Source organism: Ammospiza nelsoni, chromosome 16 (genome assembly GCF_027579445.1).
Source record: "Ammospiza nelsoni isolate bAmmNel1 chromosome 16, bAmmNel1.pri, whole genome shotgun sequence".
NCBI classification, from domain to species: domain Eukaryota; kingdom Metazoa; phylum Chordata; class Aves; order Passeriformes; family Passerellidae; genus Ammospiza; species Ammospiza nelsoni.
Window position 1 is genome coordinate 13,885,503 of NC_080648.1, and position 27,738 is coordinate 13,913,240.

Below are 27,738 nucleotides of genomic sequence, written 5' to 3' on the forward strand. Positions count from 1 at the left end.
ATGCCAGATCTGGAGGGACTCTGCAGAGCCAGGCAGGCCGAGCCCACAGAGCCCCTGAATTTCTCTCCAGACTCTGTCGCGGTCTTGTACAAAACCTGCTCACCCAGGTCCCACTCCCCACCTGTTATTGCCTTTCCTTGAGTGTTTCCTCTTGCAGAGGGACAGACAGCACTGGGTAGGCAGTGTGACTGGTGAATAAACAGCATTTCTCTTTGGAGATCACAACATCTTTATTTGGCTAACAGTGGCCCAGTCGCTCTCCAGCCCAATCTGCCATTTCCATCTCCACCTGAGGAGGGTTGCACTGCTGCTCCAGCACTGCAAGACTAATCCTTGTCTTCCTTCTCATCATCCTTGGCAATGCCTTGGTCCTGGGGCAGAAATAAAAGGGACAGCATGTGAGGGGAGTGCTGAGTGTCCCATCCCAGGTGTTTGGGAGGATCCACACTGGGGTTTGTAGGTGCAAACCCCACAGGGCTGGGCTGGGGTTACCTCCTCTGAGTCACTGTCAGAGCTGCTGCTGCTCCTGTCCTCCTCCCCATCTCCCTGCTGGGGTGAAGAGAGAGGGAAGAGCATCACTGGGAGCCCTGGCAGTTCAGAGTCAGGAGGCAGAGAGATTTCTGGTCCTGTGGGTATCTAGAGCCAGGCTTGGCACCCCTGGTGCTGCTGTGGCACCACGTGTGACGATGGCAGCACAGAGCTCTCCAGAGCCAAGAGCAAGGATTGCACAGTGCAGGAGCATTGCTGTCCACACCAGCATCCCATTTGGAGAGGAAAAGGAGGGAGATCTAACTAGGAATGCTGGGGGCAAAGAGACAGCTGTCTCTCAGTGGAAAAGCCATGGACACTGGGATTTTTAGGCTGTGGGCAGCACAGCTCCATCTTCTACAGGTGTGGGTTTGCCATGACTCAGACATGACTTCCCTTTACAGCCAGGATGTCAATGGTTTTGCAAAAACTCCATCCCTACCTTTTCTTCTTCCTTCTTCCTCCTCTTCTGCTTCTCCTTCTCCTTTTCTCCCTCAGTCTTTTCCTTCTCCTTTTCTTCCTTCTCTTTCCTGTCCTCCTCTTTCTCCTTATCCTCCCGTCCAAACCCTGCAGCAGGGCACAGAGGAGGGTTCATTGCCAGCCTGCAGCTTCCAGCTCACACAAACCCTGCAGGTGCCCCTGGGCCCACACCAAACACTCACATTTCAGGATTGTCGACATTTCACCAAGGGGCACGAGACGGTCACACCTGGGGAACAGAGAGGACCTGAAGGAGCAACGAGAGAGTGGAGGAAGGTGAGTTTTTCAGGGATGAAAAGGCCTCCCTGGAACATTCAGTTTTTACAGAGGCCCTGTGTAATTTCTACACCCCGAAACAGCAGGGACAATGTGTGGATGACACAAAACCCAAAAGGACCAGACCTTGTGCCCACCCAGGCTGCCCCCTCTGCCCAGGAAAGCAGCAAGTGGAGAGGGATGGAGGCAGAGAAATCTCAGGTAAAATGGGCAGGGAGATATCAAAACCCCTCACCATAAGCAAATTACAGAAGTATTTCAAATTAAATGAGGAAGAAACAATAAAGAGCAGGTGTGGGGGCTCCTAGGAATCCCCAGCAGAAAGGACACCTTCCCTGAGGGACAGGGTGATGGCAGAGAGGGAGATGGAGACAGCAGCAAGCAGAGAAGAAACCAAGAGCAAGGGTAAGAAAACTCCCAAGCATTGATTAGGTGCCTGAAAGGTGACAGATGAAAAGAAAGCGAAGGAAACAGCTTGCTTTAAAAATAGGAAGCCCAAACAAAGGCTAAGAAATAGCTGGGCAGGTCAAACCCTCCCTCTCATACACAAGCAGGGCAGCAGGGGTGAGGGGATCAGGTCCCTCCTGCTCACTGGAAGAGCAGATCCACCCCAGCAGGCAATTAGGAAATAGTTTCTCATCCAGCCAGTGTTGGAGGGAGGCAGAATATTAATGCTTCTTTTTAATGGTTTTTAGCCACAAAATGACATCATCTAGTTGGTGTTATTGGCCCTTTGAAGGAGGCAGTTGCAGCCTCTAAGCCGATAACATTGATTTGTATTTTCTAGGCAGCTTTTAAAACCCCCAGGATGCTGCAGGGGAGCAGGAAACCAGTGGGGTTTGGGGTGGCACAGGGGGAGAGGGAGTTTGGATGGAAAGGGAAGGAAAGGAGTGTGGGAAGTGACTGATAGAAGATTTAATCAGTGCAAAGTTAAAATCTAATTAATAATGAACAGCAATCTAATTCATCTCCGTAATTAAGAAGCGCAACTACTAATTGAAAATAATCACATTTTAATCTGAAATCATTAAAAAGAATCAAACATTAACAAAGGAAAAGGCAGCCCTGGGAAGGGATAGAAAAAGGTGCAGGTGATGCTCTGACCCTCACCAAGGCTGCCCCATGGCTCCCATGGTGTGCCCAGCCCCAAATCCATGAGGATTCCCCTGCCTTGAGCCTTCAGTGCCAGAGGGGAGCAGGTGGGGAAGGCACAGGCCACAGATGGGTACAGATAGGGAAGGCACAGAGGTGGACATGGAGCTTTGCACTGGGAGATGGACAACCAGACCAAAGTCCAGCAGCCAGGGCTGGGCGGGGATGGCTCTGCTCCAACACATGCCAAGAAATGCCTCTGTGGGGGGCTAAACCCCTTTAATCCCCCCCTGCACTGCTACCTCGGTCCCTGGGGACCAACCCTGCTGGTTTCCAAGAGATGGGGTGGGCTCTGCAAGCCCTGTCTGGGGGTGCCACCCAGCACCTGTGCAGATCCTGCCGTGGGTGCTGCCTCCATGCCAACCCTCAGCTTTTTCCCCTTCCACCCCGGACCAGCAGATCTGGTTTTGCCTGTTCCTCTGGAGCCTCACATTTCACACAGGCAGGTTTGCCTGCCCCAGATGAGCTGGTTTCCTAAAGCCCAGGCAGAAAAACCAGCAAAACCCAGAGAGCAGCTGATGGTCCCCATGGAGCAGCTGCAATTGTCCACGGCCAAGCCGGGCACGAGGTGCAGCTGGCTCAGAGCAGAGCAAACCTGTGTATTCAAAGCCTGAGTGGCCTTACCCCTCCCCAGGCACAACCAGCTCACACTGAGCCCTCTCTCATCTCGGCCAGGGGACTCAAATCCTTCCCACAGAGCTCAGGCCCCCATTGCCATCCCCAAAACCACATGGAGCACGAGCTGCCCCAGGGATGCTCCTGCTGCCCCCTCATTCACCCCACTGTCCTGCTCTGCTCCCCCAGCCTGTAAAACACACAGGTGAGTATCAGCTCCCTGCCTGGCACAAGGGAGAAAGGGAAGGGCCTTACCTGGAGCTGAAAAAGCAGTGATCTCCTGGATGCCAGGGCTCCGGGTATTTGAGGGTTGCGGTCTCCTCCCCAGTCCCACTTTTGGAGCAGAAAAACTGGCTCTGCCATCCGTCATGGACAGCACATGACACCGGAAACGTGACCAGTCCCACTGCTCCCCACAGCAGGCATTGCCTCCAGCACAGGCACCAGCACAAAGACCTGCTGCAAGCAAGTCAGGGCAGCTCTGGAGGCTGCACACATCCATGGGAGCCAGGCCTGGCTCCAGGAGAGCACTGGGGATGCAGGCTGGGAATGTGCAATGGTCAGGATGGACAGAAGAGGGGTTTTGGGGGATGCCTGCTGTGGGTGGGGGGTGTCAGGCAGATCCAGGAGGTCCAGGCAAAGCTCAGCACTCCCAGCTCCCTCCAGAGCTTGTCCTTGCTGCTGGATTTCACTCCAACATATCATTAAGTAAATACCTGTCAGCAGAGAGCAGTTACCAGCACGTCTAAACCCTTGCATAATGTGCCTTCCCTCTAATGCAATGCCCTCATTTCTAACAGCACCAGTAAGGAATAATAACAGCAACAATAGTGTCAGAAAGGGCTTGTGTACCCAGCTAATTTGTTTTCCCCATCTAATAAAAGGAATTAGCTCTCCTGTAAGATTTGTCCCATTTAACACCTTCAACTCTACAACAAAGTTGCTCCCACAATCATTTGACTTTCATTTTCAGTAATTGCAGGGTGTTTGGAGCCCCCTCCAACAGAGTGCACCTAACTCTGGGTAACCCATGCAGGGAGCCAGCAGCTCTGCAGGAGTCACTTGTCCAAAAAACCCAGCTATTTCTGCCCAGACCTGCTCCACCACAGCCTACACTGGCCCCAAACTCAGAGCAAGGGTCCCATTGGTAGGTCTAGGTCAGAAATGAGGGATGGATTTTAATGTCCAAGGAGGATAAACCCTGAAGCAGCTCAGCCAAGCTGGTGGCAGAGTCTCTGTCGCTGCCCAGTTTACAATCAGTAGCTCTGGTCTCTTACAGAGAGGCTTCACTCACACCCAAATCACTCAGGGAGCTCCTGCTGCCAGCACTTGGTCTTGGATAAGCACTGGCAGCAATGCCATCTGTGCCAGCATGGCACAGCTGCCAGGTCAGCGCAGCCAGGGAGCTTGAGATGATGGAGATGGGCACATGGAGCACCCTGAAAACAGATCCAGGCAGTTGGGACCTGTTTGGTGTTGGGACCAGCACAGGCATCCGACCCACACCTCTGAGCAGCTCCTGCCACCTCAGGAGGATTCTCCCCACAAATACCAAACTCAAACTTATTTTTAACTGGTGGCCACATTGCTCCCTCCCTGCCAGCCCCAGCTGGGCTCAATGCCTCCAGCATCCTCCAGTGAGAACAGCCCAGGGGACAGCCCTGCCATTGCTCTCTGGACACGGGGACACAAAGTGACACCCACGGAACCAGGACCATCCTGGCCAGGCTGCAGGCACCAGCATCTCCCTGCAGCAGGACAGCAGGGACACTCCTAGGCCCTGGTCTCACCCTGCAGTGGGCACAGAGCTGCTCCTGAAGGAGGGAAAGCAGCCTGCTAGCAGCACCCAAAGCACCAGGGCATGGTAACCTCAAGCTGCTGTCACAGGAGATTCCCAGAAAACATGGACTAGCACAGAACAGGGCACTTCTGTCCTCTGTTTCTGTGCCAAGGAGTCTTGGACTAAAAACAACCATCTCCGCTTAGGTCACAAGATCACAGACCACTCTTTATTTTGGATTCAATGAACACCCCTGAGAAGGAAATGCCAGAGCCCTCCTCCTCCTCCTCCTGCCACGAGCTCCCCCATTCCGGCCTCTGAGTCAGACCCTTTAATTTGTGCTGTGGGTGACCTGGGACAGGTGTCCCTTTAGTCAGGGACACCAGTGGCAGCATAGCTGCTGCTTCTTCCAAACCAGGACAACTGCTCATCCTGCTACTGACCATGAGTGTTTTAATAATGGAAATGGAGTCCCTGGGAAGGTGGCTGGCAAGGCCTGGGAGCACATCCCAAAGCCCATTGGGAAGCCCAAGCCTTTTCTGTGTTTTAAACCTTTCCACAGCAGCGGCCAGGAAGCAGCTTTTACAGCTGCAACTAACAGAATCACTCCCAAAGAAAGAAAACAATTGTGGAAGGCTTTTTTTTTTCCCCGTCCAAGTCAGTGCCAGCATCTTAGCTGACTCTTATCTATTCTCAGCCACCTCTCACCTCCCCAAACACTACCAGAAGTGTTCAAATTACTGTCAGCTCTCATTAGGTTCACACAGAAGGCAAGGCCAAGTAGGAAGACCTCCAGACAGTTGGATGCTGAATTCTGATTAATCCTTTGGGTAGAAAGACTTCAGCAACTATTTTTTTGGAACTGTTTTTGTTGTCTGTCTATTGCAGTCTTTGCACTGGCACACAAATGAAGTTGGTGCACATTTGATTATTGGCTGCTATAACAAAATCCAGGTGGCACATGACTGAAGGAATTACTGTCTGCATGTTTAAAAAAAAATCACCTCATTTCCTTCAATTATTAAACTACTCTACACTAAAGCACTGCAGGTCAGTAGAATTTATCTGCAAAAAAGCAGCTGCTGCTTCATAAAACTCCATTACCTTCATTTCTTCTCTTCTGACATTGCTGTACATTTTGGCTTTTTGGCAGGAGTAAATCTGCCTTTTTGCACTGACACAGGAACTGGGAGCTCCTCTGTGGGAGCTCTCACTCCAAGCCTGGGTTCAGAGCACTGGTTCCTGCCATGAGAAAAATCCCAGCTGGCCCCAGAGCTGCACCCAGCTCTGCCCCAAAACACAATCAGGGCTGAGAAGAAAACCCCGCAGTCCTTTTATTTCATTTGTGCCCACTGCTACCTTGATAGTTTTTAACTGAAACGGTTGTCAAAACAAATCCTTTATTTAATAATGCTATCAACCAAAAGAAGAAAAAAATACAGATTTTATTGTAGTGCAAATTTTTTTACCCTGGACACCCTCCTTTCAAGTCCAGTTTTAAGATGCCAAAAAAGCTTTCCCTTTTGAGGTCTGATCAGTCTAACCATGACTAAGGCAGGGCTTTTTCCATATATATATATAAAATCAGAGCATTAGCCAAAAGGTATTCTAATATAAAAAACACTTCTCTACTGCACAACTAGAGCAGAGGAATGTTCTAAGCCTTCAGCATAGCAGAGATGTGCAAGACCTGCTAAAACCCAGAGGATTTTCAAAAGGGGATTTGAGCATCATTGTTACCAATGAGCAAGTGCAGAGGCAGGTGTGACACTCAGTCACCTCTGATTAGCTATTATGGACTTCTTGAAATTCCATTTCAGCTGTGCATTTCTGCTCTTGTGATTCCAACAGAGGCTGCTGCCTCCCCATGGGCAGGCTCAAAAGATAAAGGAACAAAGCAGGGAACTTGCACAGCACAAAGAAACAGATACCATACATGGAGCAGCTTCTGAGGCAAATTAGGACTCCTACTAACAGAACCAAATTGCTGCCTCTCTCCCTGCTTTAATAGATACCTTCCAAGAAGGAGCATTGCATTACAGTGTTTTTCCACAGAAAGAAGACAAGCAGTATGTGAGTCTGTGAACAGTCTGTGGCTGTCATGTCAAGCTGCACTGAAAAATGGGAATCCTCCTGCTGAACTCTCTCATTAAAGTGCCCAAACACGAATCAATCCCTTTTAGTCAGTTCTCATTTATTGCTATAAAACCAAGTACCTGCATTCTCAGGGCCAGATCAGCATTTTCCCAGCTTGTGCTGAAGCAAGCACAGCCTGAGAGAATGAGAAACAGCCCCCTGGTGAGAGTCCCTGTCCCACATCCCTGAGTCAGTACAGGCATCTTCAGGAAGCTGAGCTTCTCTCCAGCAACAGCCTGATCAGGAATTCTCTCTGCTCTATTCTGCCCAGTCTAGGAACTGCAAGGTTCATGATCATAAAAATTTGCCTCTTCTTGCACCTCCTATCTAATATTCACTTCAACAGGAATGCAGAGCTATCAGGAACCCAATTATGTCTGACTTAAAAATCACACCATGATTTTAGCTAACTAACTAGCCAGCTGCTACTCTTCTCTTCAGCACTGGAGAAGCTCTCTGGACTGTGAACACAAAGAGCTTGTTAACACATACAGCAGAGAGATTTCAGTGAAAAGACACAGACAGTCCATGAAACAGAGAAGCAATCTGCACTTTAAGTCTGCCACGTTGTCCACCAGCCTGGACTATGCTAATCACATCTCTCAGTGTGCTGTAAGAGCTGTCATTGCCAGACTGCACTTAATCACCATTCTTGCAGCAGCAGTGAGCAGAGTTCATCTTTTTCCCTTTAATAAGAGCCATTACATCATTCTCCAGCATGGAAACTACGAACTGGGAAGGTCAAAAAGTTCTTAATTAGAAGGATTTTTATTACTGTGATAGCTCCGTTCTAGCCTCAATAAGAGAAATCTGCAGCACAGGCAGCAGGAGTTGGAAGGCATCTTGGATATAGGAAGCACTGTTTGAAGCCTGTGGAAAAAAAATCAAAATACACACATGAATAGCCATGCTACCAATCAGCTTTACTCACCACATATTCATTTCAAACAGCATTGATTATTGCACAGAAAAAACAGAAGCCTAGTGCTTGCTGGATTTTAAAGGCTTCACTCTAGAAATCAATTTTATGTCAAGTTTTTGAGGGGCTTTATTTGCCAGTAGGCAAAAAAAAAAAAAAAAGGCAAATGGCTTAAAGACTGCCAAACAAGATCAGTTCCAATCCAAATGCAGGATACTGTTCTCAGTAAGAGAAGAAAAGAGTTTATTTCTAAGTGGAGCATAGCATGCTGTGGCAGGAAGGAAGAACACGTGAACATGAAACACCCCCTTCCTACCACACCTCAGATGGGAAATGTTAGGACTCTTCTATGCTAACTTCTGAACTTGTCTAAGATTTGACTTTGGACATTTAAATGCTACAAATCCAGACTGCTGAATTTAGTATGTGTCTCCTGACCCATCATAACTGTGAGCTGACACTCACTCCTCACTAAGTAACTCATCTTTTGTGCAAATCTACAGACATTTATCAAAACTTTCAAGTTATTAGACAGGTAAGCACAATTTTAGACCATGGGTTAGAGAACTTGGCATGCATAAGGATCCTAAAGTAGGAAGAAGCAGCACATCTATTTTTAAAGTATTAGCTTAAAGTTTTAACGTTAGCATAACTGACCTCCAAAAACACTCCAGTGATTAAGGGATTAAGCACATCTGCTTTCTCTTTGACCTGCAGAGATCAGACATATATTATCCTGATTGAAAATTTAATCACATTTCTTCAAGCAAGATAAAGCTAAACTCTCAGTAAGTTTAAAACCACCACTGCTCCCTTACCCAGAGGAAAGCCAAGCCACAAGCTGAGCAGCCTTGTAGCATGCAAATAAGAACAAAGAAATCTGCATGTGCCCAGCACAGGTCAGGTATGAATACACATCACATCTTCAAATGAACTGGGGACAAGTGGGGAATACAGAGATGATGATACCATCTTCAGGAACACCTGAGTGCTTTGGAAAATCCACAACAGGGTCACATTTCATTTGTCTCTGTCTCCTTAGCACTGTGAGCATCAATTCCCACCCTCACTCTTTGCCAGGCTCTCAAAAGCTCAGATGCCACAGTTTGAGGAACTCTAGCCTAAAAGATCAGTTAAAAACTGCATATGTAAACATCAAAAACAAAAAGCAGTTCCTGGCAAAGATCCCAAGGCTGTAATCAAATAAGCACATCTCATTCCTAAGAACTGTGGTGTAACTCTTACCCCTGAAGTTGTTAAGCATGTTGTGAACTCTTTAGAGAAAGCTGACAGTTCTTTACACAGCATGATAGTCAATCTGTGGAGAATACAGGGAAAACAATGATGTAAATACAGTCCTCAAGATTAGGTTTCTTTCAAGTTTAAAACATAAATGCCCTATTTCTATGCTTCCCAAGTTAAAATAAACCAAAGTTGATATAAATGGTGTATGAAGATTTAAAAGTTTCCCAAATAAAATAGAGAGAGAAAAGATGGGAAAATAAATAATTAAAGCAGAAGAGCTTAAAGAGCACTCAGAGGACACAGCCATTCCAGAAGGAACAGTACTAACTTGCCTTTTTTTACAGGCAAGTGTCATTTTCTGAAATAGAAAGTACTGCACATTTCAGACACATGCCAAGTGTCTCCTGTGCAGAAATTTTGCCATCTCATGTACCAAGCATACTAAATGATTAACAAAGAGGAAATCAGGAGTCACTTTGTGCACCTGTTTTGTCATGTTTTAAATCTCTGCCTACTGACTAGCACAAGCTTAATGCAAATATTCTTCTAGGCTACACAAAGCTTTCAAGAAGAGTTTCCTCTTTCTTTTCAAGAAATGCCTTTAAGCTGGAAAGAGACAGCTGAGTTCTGTTGGAAGATAATGATGCCACCATCACAAATTCACCCAAGTCCCATATTTAAAGACCTATGCAGAATTGAAGAGCCCTGCATTGCATGGATTTCCAAAGAATTATCAGACAGTTTAATCAGTAATTCTATGCTATCCATTTACTGAGAGATGCACTCACTGTGACAGGGATTTGGCTCTGTCTGTGGCTGTCACCTCCTGTTTCTGACCATAGAGAAACAAAGCTGCAGTTTTGTGAAACATTTCAATGGAGCAGGCTGTCAGTTCTGCCAGGCTTCTTATGGCAAATGCATGAATATCCTGCAAGAGTGACAAAAATTCTGCATACTACACAAAAACTAGCAGCTTTTGTTATTTAAAACAAGTCAATCACACAACAAACTATCACTGCCCTTTCAGACCTCAGAACCCACACAGAAATAGAAACACATAAACCTTGTGAGTCACAACTGTAACTCAGCAGCCAGACAAACACTCTGCAGGCAGATATCTTTTCCTTGATTACCCAGTTACCTCTACTGATTTCTTAGCATCCTGGTCACCATCTCTGGATTCTACTTCTTGGTTTTCTTCATTTTCTTTTTCTTCTTTAGGAAGACTGCTGTTGAATCGTGCTATCCACTCATGAGCAGATGTCCTCACCTGGAGCAAGATGTGCCATAATATTTAATGACTGGAATGAAGCCCCCCTGCACACCACAAGACAATGGAGCAGCTACAACTCCTTTTGAGCTTCTGAGAAGAACCAGGGTAAATAATCCCAGTGCCTTCAGGATTTTGCAGAAGTTTGGCTGCAATGATGCAGTTGAGGGCATTTCTTTCTCTAGCACCAGGGGTTGGAGTTTATCAACAAGACCAAACTATCAGAGGTGCTTTAAAAACATGTCTGCAGAATGGTGCTGCCACTTGGTGGATCTGAAGGGTAGTGAAATGGTGGCAAAAAAGATGAAACTTCCTCACACCAGCTCCTGAAGACAGTAAAATGAGGTGCTTTGCACCAAGAGCAGGCCTTCAGCTCATGACTGTAGGTTTTTTTACTGTGGTGGCTGAAGGCTCACATAACTCTGTCCCATAAAGTTGAAGGCACACCTCCTTTGCCTACCATTGCAAAAAGATGTAAAATATGGCTTGTTTTCATGCATTTGATATTTTCACAAGCAAAGCAGGTGAAGAGAAGCCCTTCCTGTGAGGAAACTCTCCAGCTTTTAGAATATGGAAAATAACTCACCGTGATCACTTTGTCTGGCGTGGAGGAGATGTGCAATTCTGAAAACAACTCTGTTACTTCTTTTGTGAACTCTTCATCTCCTGAAGGACAGGAAAGGTTAAAGAATTCACACAAAGGACAAATTTAGGAATAAGCAGCACTTCAATGCACAACTAGTTCTGCACAAGTCTGTCAACTGTTTTCTTAATTTCTCGGTGAATCATCACCTCAGGCAAGAATGCATCAAATTCAGTCTTTTCAAATACGATTTCTAAGGTAAGTTCTGCAAAGGTGGAGACATCAGTGCCTGAAGGTTAGTTCCTGCTTTCTCAGTTCTGGCTTTGTAGCTAAGGTAACTCCTTTTTTTTTATTTTTTATTTTTTTTACAGGCTGCCTTTTATAACACACTAAGTTGCACATTACCTTGGAGAGTCTGAAATATCACTTAGAGCCTATGGTTCTCCCATTATATATGGCACAGCAGATGTGAGATCCATTATGTGCAAATATAAAAGATACATTAAACGTTGAATGATAGCAAGTGCAGGTGTGTAAGCCCTCCCTGATGAGCATTTAGGTAAAAGCAATGCAAGAAATTTACATTTAAATCCATGTAATTCTCAAGAATCAGGGCTCTTGTGTGCAAAGGTACCTCTGAATCTTTTGCTCTGTGTGGCTAACTCTCATTTAAAAAACAAATAAAAAGGCTTTTGCTCTCCCACACGTTGGACAACTCTGTTCAGTTTTCCTCTCCTGGTCAAGGAAACCCACTTTATCTCTGAATTAGCATCTTGGCTCAGGGTCAGTTGTATGAACTGCCCATGAGTCAAACAACTCTAACCCTGCTCTGGCAATAAATCATTCCTGCTACAGGATTACTGTGCAGCTTCTCAGAAGTGAAGGGTGTTGCTACCTGTCATGCCCTTGGACAGAGATGGCTTTAGGATTAAACATTCAGCTAAAAAATAATTTAAATTTGGCATCATGCCCATTGCCACTGATCAGGGCTGGCTGGTTCTGCACTAGGACCAGCTTCTCTTTTCAGAACCTGGGGCTCTCTTACCCTTCTTTTCTTCCTCTTCTTCTTCAAAGAATTCAGGCAAAGAAAATGCTTCTTTGAGTTGCTCCATTTCCTCCTTCAATGTGTCCAAGTTCTCTCCAGAGAGGGCATTCAGAACTGCTTTCACCTGGTTAAGGGCAGCACAGCCAAGAAAGAATCAATAAATCCATCCAACAGGATGGAAAATACAGGCCAAGGTAGCAAAGCAGCAGGTGTGAGGAGAGTAACTTGTGAGAAGTTGGAGGACTTGAACTGCAGGAACTGAGGCTGGGAATGGCTTTAGGAGCTGAGGACAGGACAAACTGCTCCCAAGGTAAACACCAGATCCTAATGCAAGGATCAAAGTGAAGCTCTGTAATCATTTTACAGCAAGTTCTGAGCACTTGATTTTACATGCATATACATATATTTCTAATCTTTTTTCCCCTGCTCAGCTGAACTCAAAATAGAAAGCAAAATGCTCAAGGCCATTACCTTTGATTCACTCTCTCTGGAAAGCATCTCTAAGGCCTCCAGATGCGAAAGACCCTGAAACTCATCAAACAGTAACCCATAATGGGCTTTCTTCTCAGTAGCCATGGTAACCTCGGTAGCTGTCTGCTGCTCTTCTTTCTCCTTTGCTTCTCTTAAGACCTGAAAAAGAAAAGCAGAGGCCTCGTGACAGTGCCAGGAGATAAAGAATACAGGAGGAGAGGGTTTTTGGCTCAATAGCAAAAAATGGCTGCTTAATGATAGGACCACAAAAGAAGGGAGAAGAGATGAGAGAAACCAATGAGGTGCTGATAGGGAAGTGCTGTACCTGAGATAATGTAGAGGTTCTGTTTATGAGGCCCTTTGTTTTTTTGAATCCAGGGTCTCCCTCAGCTATTACATCCATTGTCTTCTTGCCAATGAATTCCAAGGCATCCAGACCTCCACTAATAACACTTTTACCCTGGGAATCAGATTTGGATAAAGACAGCACATAAAACTCAGAGAAAATTACCCAATGGAAGAAATTGGATTGGGAGGGTTTTATCAGCAATCTTACAGCGTGCACTCACATAAAAGCCAAATTGGTCCTTGTCACCCTAAATTCAACCCTAATCATCACACAGAGAGCAGCAGGACATGGAAAGAGCCACAACACATTATCACCCAACAGCTTATTACAGCACCCAGACAGCTGCAGCAATCTGATGGGAAATACATTTTTTTAGTTTGTGAATAAGCTGGCTCTCAGCACATTACAGAATTCAGTTCTCATCTTTCCAATAAGAAAACACCAGACCTGTGGATTTTGACTGCTAACTTTTGTTTGAGCCTTAAAAGCAAAAAACAGAAGCAAGCTTTCAATCTGCAGCTCTTTCAGATTCCCAGGCAAATTGACAAGACAGCAGATCACAAAAGCAGTTTCTAAGGGTAATGGCTTCCTTTGAAGTGCATTTCTCCTGGTCACAGGAGCAAGCTGATTTCCAAGCCAACTGAGCTAGTTTCACATAGGTTTTTTGAAGAGGAGAATGAATTTCATCTCTAGTTCTGTGGAAATCAGTGGAAATGCTCCAGGAATGAGTCTGACCCTGCCTTTAGCTGATACTCCAAAGGAAAGGCAGAGATGACAGGTACAGAGGTGACATGCACAGAAATGCATGCTCTGCACAATCCACCATTAGGATTTTTTTGTCAGGTACCAACATTCAATACAGAACTATCAAAATTCATACATAACATCTTTCACATTAGGTGTCAGTAAAGCAAGGCCCAAGATAATGGTTTTCTGAAGGCTGGAAGAGTTTATCACCATGCATCCCACAACTGTCAAAATTAAGTTTCTTCTTACAATGTTTCAGATCAAAGGCCAAAACCCCAAAGCTCCCTTAAACCCATTTTCTCCTGCATTCCCAACTCACTCACTGTGCTTTGGACAGCAGTAGAGATGGTTGATAAAACTTCAAGAGCCCCAGCAATAGGGAAGGAGCTGCCATCATCAGCTGCATCAGCGGTGCTGGCAGCAGGATCCTCACTTCCTGCATTAGAAGGCAGAAAATTAACTTCCTGACCTCCAAAACAATAAAAGATCCTGTCAGCCACAGAGTGGAGAAAATCAACAGACACCAAATATCAGCTAGGAGCAAGCCTACAATTCGGATTATCTTCCCCCCCTACTTTTCAGAGCTAACAGTACTAAGCAAGACAGTATTATTTAAATGATTTTATTATCATTCTCAAGGCGCAAGGTGCAGAGTAAGGTGATGTTATTTTGGGGCTCATTATGTTGTGAAAAACATTGCAGGGTTGTTCTTATGCAGTACAAAACTGACCTCTTGCACCATCTTTAGACTCTGACGAGATTTCACTAGGACTGGGGATCCCAAGGGTTGTTTCTGCTTTTTCTATGACATTTGAAATACCTTGACCTAGAGAAGACAGAAATCAGAACAGAAACAGGATTAGAGCTGCATATTCTTTTTTATTATTCTGGATTCCTTCTGTTCAAAACAGTTTAACCAGCATAAAAACCTCCTTCTATTCACCTCACCTACCAATGTAATGAACCAAGGTTTCATCTTAGCTTTTAAATAAAGTTGTAAATACTGGCAGAATACTAGTTTAAAATACCAGGTGAAAATTACACAAGCGCCTCAAAAACCTGAAAGTAATTCTGCCTGTGCATATCTCTTTAATCTCACTGTACCTTTTGGTACAAGCTTTTCCCATTACTTGAACAATTCTCTTGACATTTTTCCAATAACAGCTGCTATAACTGAAATCCTCTTCTCCAGAAACAAGTTCTAAAGCACCAGCTTGAGACACAAAACATGATTAAAATATTTATCAAACACCAGAAAGAGCCTTACCTACAGTAGCTACGGTAGCAGACGCAGTTGACAGAAGAGATTTCCCCCAGCTTCCCCAGTAGCCCCACCCTGTCTGAACTGCAGGAGGATCTGAGACCTTTAATGAAGAAAAACAGAAGACTGATGCAGGCATTATGGTGAGGAAAGGAACACAAGCAGACTGACTTGTGACTTTTGTGCAGCTTTTCCATTTCAGAGAACAGCAATGTGAATTTGCAGAAAGGAGTGGGGCTTATGCTCAGAGTTCTCCTGTGCTCAAAGCCATGAAATGTGAAGTCCCATCTTTCTGAGCAAGCACAGGAACTTACCTTGATGGTTTCACCTGCAGGCTTTTCTGTGGCAGCAGGCTGGCTTGGGGGCTTGGGTTCAGGTCTTTTCCGAGTCACAGGCACAGTCTCTTGTTGTTTCCCTTCACTGCTCTCAGAGCAGCCAAGTTCCTCTGTCTTCTGTTCATTTTCAGCTTTGTAAGAGGTTTCATCTTTCAGATTTTCACCACTGTCTTCCTCAGACATGACTACAAACATCCACAGAAAGCAAAGCAAATAAAATAATCCCTCCCTCGCACTCTGACATTAGTTCAAGAGCATCACATTGGTGTTTTAAATAATTAAACACAACAGTGTTGCCACATGTACCCACATGTGTGCACACCAAATTACGTCTGACTCAAAAATAGCATACTTGGAAGTTTAAAGTCCCACAGGGACACGTGGCTTTATCTGACACACCTTCTCCACAGCAAAATAAACCAGTTTGCTAACTCTGAAAAACAAATGAAGGTACAAAAGGGCCTCAGATAATTAAACCCATTACATGTCTCACCAAAATAAAAGTGAAAACAAATCGCTTGGAATGGCTGGGATGGCTTGAGGTGTGTAGGACACAAATGGGGACAGCAGTCAGAGAGCTGAGCAGGCAGGGAGGCAGAGAGTGGGTCACTCCTGTGACTGGGGATGAGCACGAACACCCCCAGGAGTCGCGGTGAGCTCCAGCCGCCCCAGCAGGTGCCCCAGCCCCGCGGCCCGGGGTCGGGGAGCCGGGAGCGGGGCCGTCCCGCTGGGCCCGGGGCCCGCCTGTCACCCCTCCGGGCTCCTATGACAGCACCTGCGGCTCAAGTGCCTTGCAGGGCAGGGAGGGACAAGCGGGACCCCCACGGTTCCCCAGGATCACACTGGGGTGACACTGCTGTGTCCCCTGTCACTGATGCAATCGGGGCAGCTGGCGGGGCCTCGAGCGAAGGAAAGTGACAGCTCCGGCTGCGGGCTGGGCACCGCCACCCCATCTGCCGGGACCGCCAGGTCACCCCCGGCACCCTCCTCACCCCGCAGCCCTGCAGGCCTCCCTGTGCCTCCGCTTCCCCGGGAGACCCCCAGAGTCCCCTGACCCCCACACGGGGCTGTCCCGTATGGCACCGCACGGTGCCCGAGCCTCCCCGTGTGACTCCTGCCGCACACGGAGCCCGCCAGGTGCCCGCACCGCCCCGCCGTGGCCCCGCCTGCCCCGCAGCGGTCCCCAACGCCCGTTTGCCCGCGGGGCTCGCTGTGCCCCGCAAAGCCCCGGACCCGGTGCCAGCCCTCACCGTCGGCGCTCGGCGCGGCCCCCGCGGCTCCGGGCGGACCGAGAGCAGCGAGGCCGGCGCAGAGCGGCCCCGGCGCTGCCCCGGAAGCGGCCTCGGCTCGGGGAAGCGCGTCCGGGCGGCGGGGCCGGCGGCGGCGGCGGAGGTGCGGGACGGGCCAGGCCGGGCCGGGCAGCCTCGTCCCGGTGAGAGCGGCGGTACCGCCAGGTTCACCGGGCAAGCTCGGGGTCGGAGGGCAGCGGCGGATGGGGAGGCTGCGGAGCCATGTCCCGCCTCGCTGTTTTGGCGTGGAAATAGGGGCAGTAGAGGCAGGTTTGGAGGGCAGCGAAGGCGGCGGAGGGCCTCGAGGGGAAGCTACAGGAGGAGCGGTTGAGGTCACTTCGTCTGCTCAGGCCGGAGAGAGGGAGACTGCGGGCAGAACTCATCGGGGTCTGCAGCTCCTCCCGAGGGGCAGCGGAGGGACAGCTCGGATCCCTGCTCTGTGTGACAGTGAAAGCACCCAGGGAACGGCTGGAGCTGTGCCAGGGGAGGTTTGGTTGGAGATCAGGGAAAGGTTTTCCCCCAGAGGGTGCTGGGCACTGCCCGGGCTCCCCAGGGAATGGGCAGGGCCCGAGGCTGCCCGAGCTCCCGGGGCGTTTGGGCAGCGCTGCCCGGCACGGGCTGGGACTGTTGGGGCGTCCTGAGCAGGGCCAGGAGTTGAACTGGATGATCCTTGTTGGTTTTCTTCCAGCTCAGAATATTCTGTTTGTGTTTCTGGCATGACATCATGCCCCAGTGACACCAGCCCGCGTGATGTCACCCCACCGTGTCCCAGTGCCCTCGGATGCAGTGCGGTCATGGTCATGTCGCATGTCCTGTGTCCCACTGCCACCACCAGCTGGCACCAGGGCTTTTCCACCAGTGAACTGGGGCTGTGAGGACAGGGTGATGTTAAGTGGAACTTTGTGGCTGGTCGTTTTTAGCTGACAGGACAAAAAACCTGTTTTGGTGCACAGTTGATGGTGTGTCCTGGTGAGTTATGTGTGATAGACTGCCAAGGGATAAGCGCAGCAAAACACCGTGTCCTTTCAGGCAACCGGGGATGTGCACAGGAAAACAACAGATCCCATCAGGCAGCAGTGAGGCTGGCCCTGGCGTGCTGTGGATTTGCCCCTTAGGATGGCTTTTGGGCTGTGCGTGCTGCCATTCCCCTGCAGAGCTTTGGCTGGTGCAGAGGGTGAGCCCTCCCTGCAGCCTCTCCCATGCTGGAGCACCCGGAATGGCTTTTGTCAGCACCGTGCTGGATGTGTTCATAAACTTCCCAAGAGTTCCTGTCTTCAGGGCTCTGCCAAATGCATCTCCCTCTCTGACAGAGGGTCAGAGGGGGCTTGCAAATGGTATTTCTGCAAGACATCAGCAGCCTGTGCTCTGTCAGGTGTGTCTCGGTTTATTGCCTCATGTTACTCCAGGTATGAAGTGATGTTATAAGCAGTGGATGTAAAACCATATAACTTGCAACCTCTTGGGCCCCAATTTTGCAGTGCCATATAAATGTGTGTAATTTTAAGTACTATCAGTGCTTCCACTGACCTCAGTGGGACTACTTAGAGTGCTCTGAGTTAGACACAAATACACTTCTTCAGGGTAGGAGCCAAGGATGACTCATACAAGCACATGCATCACAGATTTTTATCTTTCCACTGCTATTTGTTGTTACAACTTATGGTTTAATAAAGGTTAAATGTGTTGAGTTCAGCTTCAGGTTCAATTGTAAAATAGCCAGTTTCTGTGCTGGCACATTTCATCTTGATTGAGCTTAACACTTTGTTGAAGAATTGTGATGTTGGCACTGATCACGCTTTATCCTTTTTGGGTCCTTTAGCAGCTGTTTTGCATAAGTACAGTGGATGAAGAATACGGATTTTGCAAATCATTTTATTGTTCCCAGCACTCGGCAGTGAGAGATCATTGTCTGCTTAGCAATAATGGCTTTTCCAAAAGACAAACAATTTCTAATAAATCAGACCTCGAAGAATTTAATAGTAAAATTAAATGACCCATCAGCAATGGTTTATGCATTATGCAGGCTCAGTGCAAGGATAGTGGAGAGCATATGCAATTACTGAAGATAATTATTCTTATGAGGGAAAATGTTGCTGAGTATTTTCTTGTGTTAAATAAATGAGTGAGATTCCTAATGTCATTTAGGAACAGACGTCAGAGACGCTTGGAAACTAACAATTCAAATTTAATAATTTAAAATTACAATTGCACAGGCAAAGTACAAGAGGATTATTCTCTGGGATTATTCTCTAATAAATCTAAAGTATCAGTTGGGTTGTTATTGTTTTAGAAGACTGAAAGTTATCATGTGCCTGTGATTCAAGGGTGAAGATGAAGGTTTGTGTTTGCTGCAGAACTGTGGTCTGTTTTAATTGCATCAGGTGCTGTGAAATCAAGTCTGATGCATGCAGAAGTGCATTTTGAGCTGAAGGCAGCTGGGGCATAGGGTGATGTCTGGGACCACAGCACCTCACTTGCCACCACAAGCTGTGACAGACCTTTAAAGCAACCCAAATATCAGTGGTCCACAAACCACTCCCAGTCCACTGCCTGTCTGTGTGAGGTTGCCAAAGCAAGCAAGTCAGTATCAGCAGCCTTTTGCAGGCTCTGAAAATACCAGAGGTCTAAAAATGGAAGGTAAAACCACTCCCTCAAACAGAAGAATAGTTGCTGATCAACAGCAGCCTCAGTATTTTTTTTTAATTCAGACCTGTGCTGTTGCTGTGGATGGGATGCTGTTCTTCAGAGGCAGCAGGACTCAGTAATGCTTTCCCTAAAGTGTAGCTGGTGAAAAACAGGAATGAAAGAGGCCTTGGTAGTGGTTTTAACTGTTTAGCTGTGGGAAAGTGGCTCCTCCAGCACAATGGTATAATTGAGTTCTCTGTACTAGTCTCATCTTAAATGAAAGGACAAGAGGCATGATAGAAAACAGAGTGGGGCCAATGATTAAAAAAAGAAAAAGAAGAAGGCAGATGAAGGGATTGCCGTTTACAGAGAAACAAGTAGGGAGCCTGTTTTCCAGTTTCTCTTGCAGGATTCAGTGGGTGAGTTGGTTAGTCAAGCTTGAAGGAGAGTTGGACACAGCTGTCTTCTTTGCCTTCTTTGTTAAACTGGCTTTGGCAATAGCCACAACAGAAATGGAAATGGGTCAGATAACACATTTCTCATCAGGTGTCAAGTCTGGAATCTGGTTTGACCTTCGACAAATTAACTTTCACTGAAAAAAATTCCCAGTCTGGATAGCATCAGCAGAATTCCCCCTTTTGAATATGCTTAGTTTGTCTCTGATGAAAGACAATTACTAGAAATCACCTGGTTTTATGCATGTTACTTTATTTTTCAGAAGTGCTTTAGATAGTATTAACTGGTAATTCTAGAAGGATGAAAAGTGTCTGCATTATTTATTAAGTCAATGGGTCCCTTTGTGTTGTGATATTTATGAAATTCCCTTCCACTAACATCTGTTATTTGTAGAAGATAATAAATTTGAAGTCACACAGTCAATGATATGAAGTGAGATATTTTTTAGTATAATATTTGAGTCTGTGGCTTCTGTACTTTGTAAATGTTTTTTTAAGGCTCTGGATCTGTCTAGATGGAATCATAACTTCAGGGAACACAGATTGGATTAGAAATTTTCTTGAATCGAGCTTCCAGGAAAATTGATAACAGATTGTCTCTTATCAGTGTCATCTCATTTTGTTACAAGTTGGTTTTATTCTGGCTTGTGTACAAAAGACAGAAAATTTGTTGTATCCTAATGTCTTAAAATATCTTTTGTGCACATTAATTTGAAGAGTATCTGTCCCTAGACAAAACAATTTTTTTCACATATTTATGAAATATGGGTGGACAAGACAATGAAGAATATATGACTGCTGAGATGAAGCAGCATAAACTAAAAGATTTTCAACAGGAGCTCATTGTAAAACAAACAAGATTAACAGGGAGCTGACTTAGAAAATGCAGCAGCAACAAGAGATATTGCAAAAAAGGAAGTATGTGTAGACATCAGTGTCCTGCTGTTCAGTAAAGGACTTCCTCTTCTGGCTGTAGATAACAACCAAGAGACTTTTCCCAAGTAATTAAACTATATGATATAATATTTAGACATCTAATATCAATTGTGCCCCTAAAATCAAGTAAGTAGATGTAAATGCTAAAAATCAGATCTGCATGTGTGCACTTTGGTTTTTCTTTGGGTAGTAAATGAAAGACTGGCTTTAGAAAACCAGGGCTTAAAAGCACTTTGATATTGGTGGAGAGGCAGGCAGAAATTACATCCTCTTTCTTGCTTTTCTTCCTCTATTAAGAAAGCACTTTTTCTCTGGTAACAAATGCGGAACCCACTTTTAAAGATAATTGTGCATTTTGAGTAGTCTGAACAATTTGTTCTTTTTCTAAAACCTTTTTCCCCTTAATGATTATTGTTCCAGAGATTATTTATTTGGTTGGGAAGATGAACATCTAGTGGACTGGAGGTTGTGCAAATGCCTTCTTACCCTCATTTTATCACTGTGTTCTGAGCAAAGCTCTGATTTGGAACCTCTCAGTTGACAGTTTATATTATGATATTTGAAATCTGTTTATTGGAGGTTTAATATGAATACATGGTAGCCTTGTGGTCACTAATAAACTTACTGCTTTTTTTTTTTTTTCCAGTTTTACTTCCAGTTTCCACTTCAAATACTGATGGTCTTGAAAGTGCACTTGGATCCCAGACATTTTCCATCACAGAACAAATCAAGAGCTCCTCTCTTATCTCAGAGCAATACAGACAGCTTGATATCATATGACCTCATTTCTTCAAATTAAATGAAAGAAGAATTTTCACTAGCTTTCCATGAAGCTCAGCTATTGCCTGTTAATTTTGACTGTTAGTGCTGGTTTTTCAGCTGGATTCACAGTGGAAAATGTAGCTTTTAACAGGACAGTTGCTTTTAGGCCTTTCAATGCATCACTTCATGCAGTGTCTCAAGCTTTAATAAGTTCTCCAGCACACCATGATATCATAGCCAAAGAGGGGAGCAGTGTTTTAATTGAATGTAAACTGAACATCAGCCAGTATGAACATATCCTTTGGTATAACTCCAGAGGTCACCTGCTTGAACAGAAAGATGAAGGTGAGTTTTCCTGCTGTTTTCTGTCCATCATTATTCCCCTTTTAAACAGTATTGGAAAACTCCTGTGACTTTGTTATAATTTTCTCTTCCTATCCTCCTGTTTTTACAATTGGAAGATAAAGAGAGAGCAAAACAAAGTCCTTTGCCCTCTGAAATGTTGCATGGGAATTACACCTGAGTATTTCTGTTCCAGCCTGCTTTGGTGCCCCACAGAAGGAATGTTCAAGAGTCATCCCAGTGTTCCATACAGAAGAAATGAGAGACTTCATCTTACCCAGCACTAACTGATGGGTTTATTTATTATTGTTCTGGTTTAAATTATATTTTTCCAAATGCATGAGTTAAACACAGTTCTCCACAACTTGCAACCTTTTGAGCTGGCAGTTGGTGCTTTAATTTTGTTACAGGATATGTTTTAAAACATACTTAGTACATTTATTTTTTGGTTTATGCACCAGTGAGACTGTGGAAAATAACACAATATGTAGTGGCCAACGATGGAATTCATGCTATTTAACCCTTTTGAACTGTAGGGGAATATATTTTCCTAGCCATTTGCTCTTGTAGTTCTGTCCCTGCAGTTTTTAATTTCAAAAAATGTTTTAGAGATACATGTGTTTTTCTCTATTGGTATTAATGAAGGTCATTGAACTAATTGATAGGATCTTGTTGGAGGCCATCTTTGTGCCTTAAGTATTCAGTAACCTTTTTGTAGCTATAATGCCATCTGGAGAGTAGTTCAAAGTAGAGTAATTAGAAGAATAAGTTATGAAAACAGTTCAAAGCAGAGTAATTAGAAGGAATGAGTTATGAAAACAGTTTTCCCCCTAAGTTATAAATGCACAGCAAATGCTGTATAGAGCTTCTTGTATTGATTTCTCTTTTACTTGGGTTTTGCATGTCAGCACTGCATGCTCAGCAGAATACTGTCTCAAGAAAATTCTGGGTTCTTTTGCCAACAGAGCCATTTACAGACTGATCTTTTTCATGGGTCGCTGGACTTTTGACTCTGAATGTATGGAAAATTAGACTTTATAGAGGACAGTCTTTTAACCCAGGGTGAGAAGCCCTAGTTAAGAATTAGGATCCCTATCAGAAAGAACCAGAAGCAGACTGGAAAGTGCAGATGAGAGAAGGAAGTAAAAGTAGTGTAGCAAGCGTGCAGAATAATTTACCATTAAGCAGTATGATGGGTAAGTGGGTTATGGCTTTCTGTGTCACAGGCATGAAAAGGACATTTCAGTCCTTGTACACCTTTTTACTGTGCTACAAGTGGGCTGCTCACTGCCAAGCTCTGCCTCCTGATGATGTTTACCCTGGGATTTTTGTTTCACAAGCTCTGTTTGTTTCTTGCCCCTGTGCAGATGACCGGTGGAGGATTGCTGATAATTCCCTCAACATCACAAAGGTCAGCTTTGCCGACCGGGGCCGGTACACGTGTGCAGGCGTTAGTCAGAACGAGACCTCGTACTACACAGTCACCCTGAGGGTTATCTTCACCTCAGGGGACATGAGCATCTACTACATGATCGTGTGCCTCGTTGCCTTTGCCATCACCCTCATCCTGAACATCACCCGCCTGTGCATGATGAGCAGCCACCTCCGCAAGACGGAGAAGGCCATCAACGAGTTCTTCCGCACGGAAGGGGCCGAGAAGCTGCAGAAAGCTTTCGAGATAGCCAAGCGCATCCCCATCATCACCTCCGCCAAAACGCTCGAGCTGGCCAAAGTCACTCAGTTCAAGACCATGGAGTTCGCTCGCTACATCGAAGAGCTCGCCAGGAGCATTCCCCTCCCTCCTCTGATCCTTAACTGCAGGGCCTTCATGGAGGAGATCTTCGAGGCCGTGCGGGTGGAGGACCCCGACGAGGTGGGCAGGGAGGAGAAGCAGCCCGGGGGCTGCGGGGCGCCGGCCGCGCTCTTCCCCGGCAGCGCCCCCGTCACGCGCAGCCACTCCCCGGCCGCGGACTCGGACGACGGCTCCCTGAGCGAGCAGGGCCAGGAGATCGCCGTGCAGGTGTCCATCCACCCCCAGAGCCAGGGCCACGGCATCGACACCGTGTCCCACGGCAGCTGCCACTCTGTGCCTGCTGAGGAGGGCGCCTGCTGAGCCACAGCTCGGGCTCTGTGAGAAAAGGGTCTGCAAACAAGCTGCCTCATCCCGTGTGCACAAGAGTTTTCCAAGTTGCGAGGTGCCAGAAGTAGTTTGAAGTGTGTATTTTCTGTCTGTGTTGATTAAACAATTCCAGTCTGCTAGAAAAGGCTGTTTGGAATATTGTGTGAGGGCTTTTCTTTCTAAAGGAGGCTTGCTATATTTAAAATAGTTACAAAACAGGAATTCTTTGTCCTTGGCTCCTTGGTAACTTTTGATACTTCAGATCTGTGTGAGAAGGGACCAAGCTGAGCAGTACAACTTGCAATAAGAACTTTTCCTTTGTGAGCTCCTTCTTTATTCACAAAGTTGAGCTGAAATTCCTTTGAGTCAGTGGTGTTGTCCTGATGAATTGAGTTCTGTGCTCTTTTTGAGTTGCCTCTTGGTGTGTGTAGCCCATCAGAACCACGGTGAGCTTGAACAAATCTGTTTCGTGTCACATGCTTGTGTTGCTATCAAAATGTACTGTACTTAGAAAAGAATAGTGCCAGGATCTGCTGCTGGATTAAATGAATTGTTGTAGTTTCAAAGCAGCTTAAAGAACAACCAGGAGGTCTCAAGTTTTCTGTACATCTGCAGGAAACTTGTGGGTATTTTAAAAGCTTGTTGCTTAAACTTGGTGCTGATTGCCAAAGCGCCTTACCCTGGTCCTGTCCCACAGAATGGAGCAGTGACAGCACTTCTGGCACTGCCTGGCTTTCCATTATGCTGGTTTCACTCACTATAGAAAATCCAAAGTTTTATATTGTATTTGATGTTGTGGTGAGAAAAGGATGACAGTAATCACATCGTGGCAAAACAGAAATGAATTCATCATCTACAGACAGGTGTCTGAGCACATCTTCCTGAACAGCATTATAATAAAGCAGGTGAAAAACAGTGACACTGAGTGGCTCTGCTCTGCTCTGGCTGGTGCTGTCAGAAGGCAGTGGCAGAGGGAGTGGGGCTGGCTGAGCTCTTTGCCAGCCACTGTTTGCAGCAGGGGAGTGACTCACTGGTGGAGCCCAGCCTGTGTGCTGCAGAGGTGGCAGAAGGGAGCTGCAGCTGCTGACATATGTGCACAAATCCTTCACCAAGGATCTCCCACCTGGCTCCCTCAGCTGTAGAGATCCAGCCTCCAGGAATCAGAGTGCAGACAAGAATCTACTTTCTTCTTCCACTCTTTGGTGCTGTTTTTTTTTTTTTTTTTCCTCCTTAACATTTGTATCACTTAAATAGCATTTTATATCCTGTTGAGATTTAGTAGATGTAAAGCTTGTAAGCACTCCACATATTAATTTCTTACAACTACTGGAAGCATATTGCCATATAATTTTAACAGCTTGGCAACAGGAGTGCCATTTAATTTCACACAACTCTTTTTTCTTTCCTTATTATTACAGAAATGTCAGTTGAACAAGTGATTCTAGAGGGCTGCTCAGGATTCTTAAGAGGATTTGACATTACATTTACATGAGTAGAGGTGGAAAACAAGCAGGCACAGTGGTAATGGCAGGGTGGGGCTGTCTGTGGTAATGCATGCTCAGGAAGAAGGGGCTGCATGAATTACAGTAACCATATCAGAGACAGGGAAATGACAGCATCTCTTACCATTTTAAACTACCTTCTGGGGAAATTCCTGCAGTCAGCCACCAGGTAAATCACCCTAGTTGCCTTTGGCCTGTCAGGTAAGAGTAGTGTTAGTCAGGAAGGAAATTGCTAGCCTTTATTACAGTAACATTCCCACCAGCTTGGTGCCATTTCTGAGACTGTAGCAAACTTTGTCTGTTTCAGGGGAATAAACCTGAGTAGCTGCCTCAACAGTGACTTCTTTTTTTGCTTCCATAGTTTGATAGCACTTTATGTCCAGGTGAAAATTTTGTATAGTTTTGTGTAACCTGTCTAGCTTCTTTTTTGAGGTTATCAGTGTTAAAAGATACTCTGTGGATAAATATCTATTTATCTTATAAGAAGGAGGCTGCTGGCTTCACTTCTGTGCTACAGTGGGTTCTGCAGGTTTGTTGCACATGTGTGAGGGGAGATTTGAGAGTTTGCAACCCACTGGTTGAAAGAGGTGAAGGCTACAAGAGAAAATTATTTGCTTTAATCTCCTTTGTGCCACAGGCCATCAGAATGTACCTGCACCTGCCTTATTTCCCTATAAACAGCTGTCCTTGCTTCTCTGGAGCTGTTGCATAATGTGCAACATATGGATGTGTTACCCCTAGATAAAACCACAGTGAGAGATGCCACTGCAAAATCGAAACAATTAAATTGCTTCATAAGAAGCAGTTACGATTGACAGATGTCACATCAGAAGTGGCAGCAGAATGACACTGGAGGTGTGTCAGATGAGTGACAGGACAGAGCTGTTTCGAGACAGATTTGATCTCTTTTTTGATTTTTATACTTTATTTTCACAGCTCCAAGTTCTTGCCAAGCACATTTAGTGCTGGTGTCTTCATACATCCTCTTGCTGGTTGAAAGAGTGACCATGCATAAAGGTCCTCAGAAATGCAGTTGCAATGTCAATTGCTGGATAGCAAAGCTGAGAGTTTTCCTGAATTACTACAGTATTTTGTTCCTTACATGAATTTCATTCCTGGGAAGGAGGTTGTTTTGTAAGGATTTCAGTATATCAGGAGCACCTTCTGAATGGAGGAGCTGATCCTACTCCCACTGAATTCAATTAGAGAGGATTTGGAGCTCTGTGCATTTTACAGATTTTTATGTATCTGAAAGCAAGGACAAAGATGATGCTAAATGGTAAAAGTGATTTCCAGGGAATGAAATTTGACGCCAGTTTCCAAACAACTTGTGAACTATTCTTGTTACCCTGAGAGTAGATGTGTGCAGTTAATGTCTTTGATGAATCTAATTGAACATTAACATGGAAAGTGTTTCTCTCTTAACTTTTTGTAGGATGAGGAGAATCTACAGTGGTTTCCTTTCTTTAAACTAAAGTCTCTGACAATCAGAAGGCTATTCTATCTGTGACTTATTTTAAAAAATATAAAATCTACTTGTTATCCGAGAGTACCCAAAACTAACTTTGTAGTGATTATTTGTATTACCTGGATTGTAATGTAACTGTTTAATGTAACCACATAGGATTTCATACTTTCATAAAATGAATTGGTAGATTTGCAAAATAAATTGAAAAGAAAAACCTTGTTCTGCTGGAATTTTCTGTTTTACAAGTGAGGAGTGCCTGTCTCTCTGAGGTTATGTAGCAGCTGTATTGAGCTCAGCAGAATGTTGTTAATCAGCCTGACAGAGGTTATTGGGATATTCAGTCATCTGAAGGACCATTCCTGCTATGACATCTTTGGATCTTTTTTTTTGGTCTCACAGTCTTCAACAGCATCTAATAATTGTTCCCAGCTGCATATACAAACAGGTACAGACCTGAAATGGTTTCAGGAAGGCCCTCAAACCTTTACTTCTTTGTGTGTGTGACGTTCAACCATGAATCTGTTTTATTTGTTCTTACCTTTCTCACATGCTGGTACTATTCTATATTGTAAGCACCTTTCTTTTTGTAATCCCTCACCCCAAACACCAAAAATCCACCTTGCTGAGAAGCCCTCTGTAGTGCCTTCCTTGGGGTGTGCAAGTGTGAATGAGAGCAGAATTCACCCAGATTGCTTTTAAAGAAGAGTCTCTGGTTGCCAGTCTCTGCACAAGGCAGATAATGGCATTACAGCTGAATATTTGGGGATTTTCCCATGAGAATCAGCTGCCTAAAGGAAGAATTATTGGACCCATACTCCTCAGGCTAGGTCAATACCCAGTCAGCATCTGCTTTCTATCTCCTTGTTGTGAGAGATGCATTAATGATAGCAGTTCAGTTTTTTAAAGCTCCTGTAACCTGATCCCTCATGATCCTATCCACAGTGAACAAATTCATCTGCATCCATTTAGAGCCCTTTTCCATCTGGTAACAACAGATCATTGAAAAGGGAGCTGCATTAAGGATGATTGTACTTTAATTTTAGGTGCA

At 45.4% G+C, this 27,738-nt stretch overlaps 3 protein-coding genes across 5 annotated transcripts; 1 reads left to right on the top strand and 2 right to left on the bottom strand.

The window, feature by feature from the left end:
* Positions 1 to 205: 205 nt before the first annotated feature.
* LOC132080670 (glutamic acid-rich protein-like) lies at positions 206 to 5,968 on the bottom strand. Its single transcript, XM_059483922.1, has 6 exons — positions 5,936 to 5,968; positions 3,307 to 3,407; positions 1,191 to 1,237; positions 971 to 1,095; positions 493 to 549; positions 206 to 371 (listed from the first exon to the last, which is right to left on the bottom strand). The coding sequence occupies exons 1-6, from the start codon at positions 5,966 to 5,968 to the stop codon at positions 327 to 329; spliced, it is 408 nt and encodes a 135-aa protein (XP_059339905.1). The 3' UTR covers positions 206 to 326.
* Positions 5,969 to 6,195: 227 nt separating this feature from the next.
* Positions 6,196 to 16,562, bottom strand: FAM114A2 (family with sequence similarity 114 member A2). Its single transcript, XM_059483399.1, has 14 exons — positions 16,443 to 16,562; positions 15,172 to 15,377; positions 14,864 to 14,960; positions 14,327 to 14,422; positions 13,920 to 14,032; positions 12,826 to 12,960; positions 12,501 to 12,659; positions 12,030 to 12,153; positions 10,988 to 11,067; positions 10,273 to 10,401; positions 9,920 to 10,059; positions 9,132 to 9,204; positions 8,544 to 8,597; positions 6,196 to 7,837 (listed from the first exon to the last, which is right to left on the bottom strand). Exons 2-14 carry the CDS (start codon positions 15,373 to 15,375, stop codon positions 7,739 to 7,741), a joined length of 1,503 nt encoding a protein of 500 aa, XP_059339382.1. The 5' UTR covers positions 15,376 to 15,377; positions 16,443 to 16,562; the 3' UTR covers positions 6,196 to 7,738.
* Positions 15,789 to 26,904, top strand: MFAP3 (microfibril associated protein 3). 3 transcript variants are annotated; one of them, XM_059483402.1, is made up of 3 exons: positions 15,789 to 15,844; positions 21,144 to 21,604; positions 22,969 to 26,904. In XM_059483402.1, the coding sequence occupies exons 2-3, from the start codon at positions 21,325 to 21,327 to the stop codon at positions 23,712 to 23,714; spliced, it is 1,026 nt and encodes a 341-aa protein (XP_059339385.1). In that variant the 5' UTR covers positions 15,789 to 15,844; positions 21,144 to 21,324; the 3' UTR covers positions 23,715 to 26,904. The 3 variants fall into 3 exon arrangements, with proteins under 3 accessions (XP_059339385.1, XP_059339384.1, XP_059339383.1); XM_059483401.1 differs by lacking the exon at positions 15,789 to 15,844 and adding an exon at positions 16,407 to 16,624; XM_059483400.1 differs by lacking the exon at positions 15,789 to 15,844 and adding an exon at positions 17,640 to 17,853.
* The last annotated feature ends 834 nt before the right edge of the window (positions 26,905 to 27,738 follow it).

Coding starts and splice junctions, on each gene's coding strand:
- MFAP3 (XM_059483402.1), top strand. CDS start 21,325: ATGAAGCTCAGCTATTGCCTGTTAATTTTGACTGTTAGTGCTGGTTTT. Junction 21,605..22,968: donor GCTTGAACAGAAAGATGAAG/GTGAGTTTTCCT, acceptor GCCCCTGTGCAG/ATGACCGGTGGAGGATTGCT.
- LOC132080670 (XM_059483922.1), bottom strand. CDS start 5,968: ATGTACAGCAATGTCAGAAGAGAAGAAATGAAG. Junction 550..970: donor GGAAGAAGGAAGAAGAAAAG/GTAGGGATGGAG, acceptor TCTTCACCCCAG/CAGGGAGATGGGGAGGAGGA. Junction 372..492: donor CTGACAGTGACTCAGAGGAG/GTAACCCCAGCC, acceptor TTTCTGCCCCAG/GACCAAGGCATTGCCAAGGA.
- FAM114A2 (XM_059483399.1), bottom strand. CDS start 15,375: ATGTCTGAGGAAGACAGTGGTGAAAATCTGAAAGATGAAACCTCTTAC. Junction 14,961..15,171: donor CTGCAGGTGAAACCATCAAG/GTAAGTTCCTGT, acceptor TCTTCATTAAAG/GTCTCAGATCCTCCTGCAGT. Junction 11,068..12,029: donor AGAAGAGGAAGAAAAGAAGG/GTAAGAGAGCCC, acceptor CCTGTCCTTCAG/GAGATGAAGAGTTCACAAAA.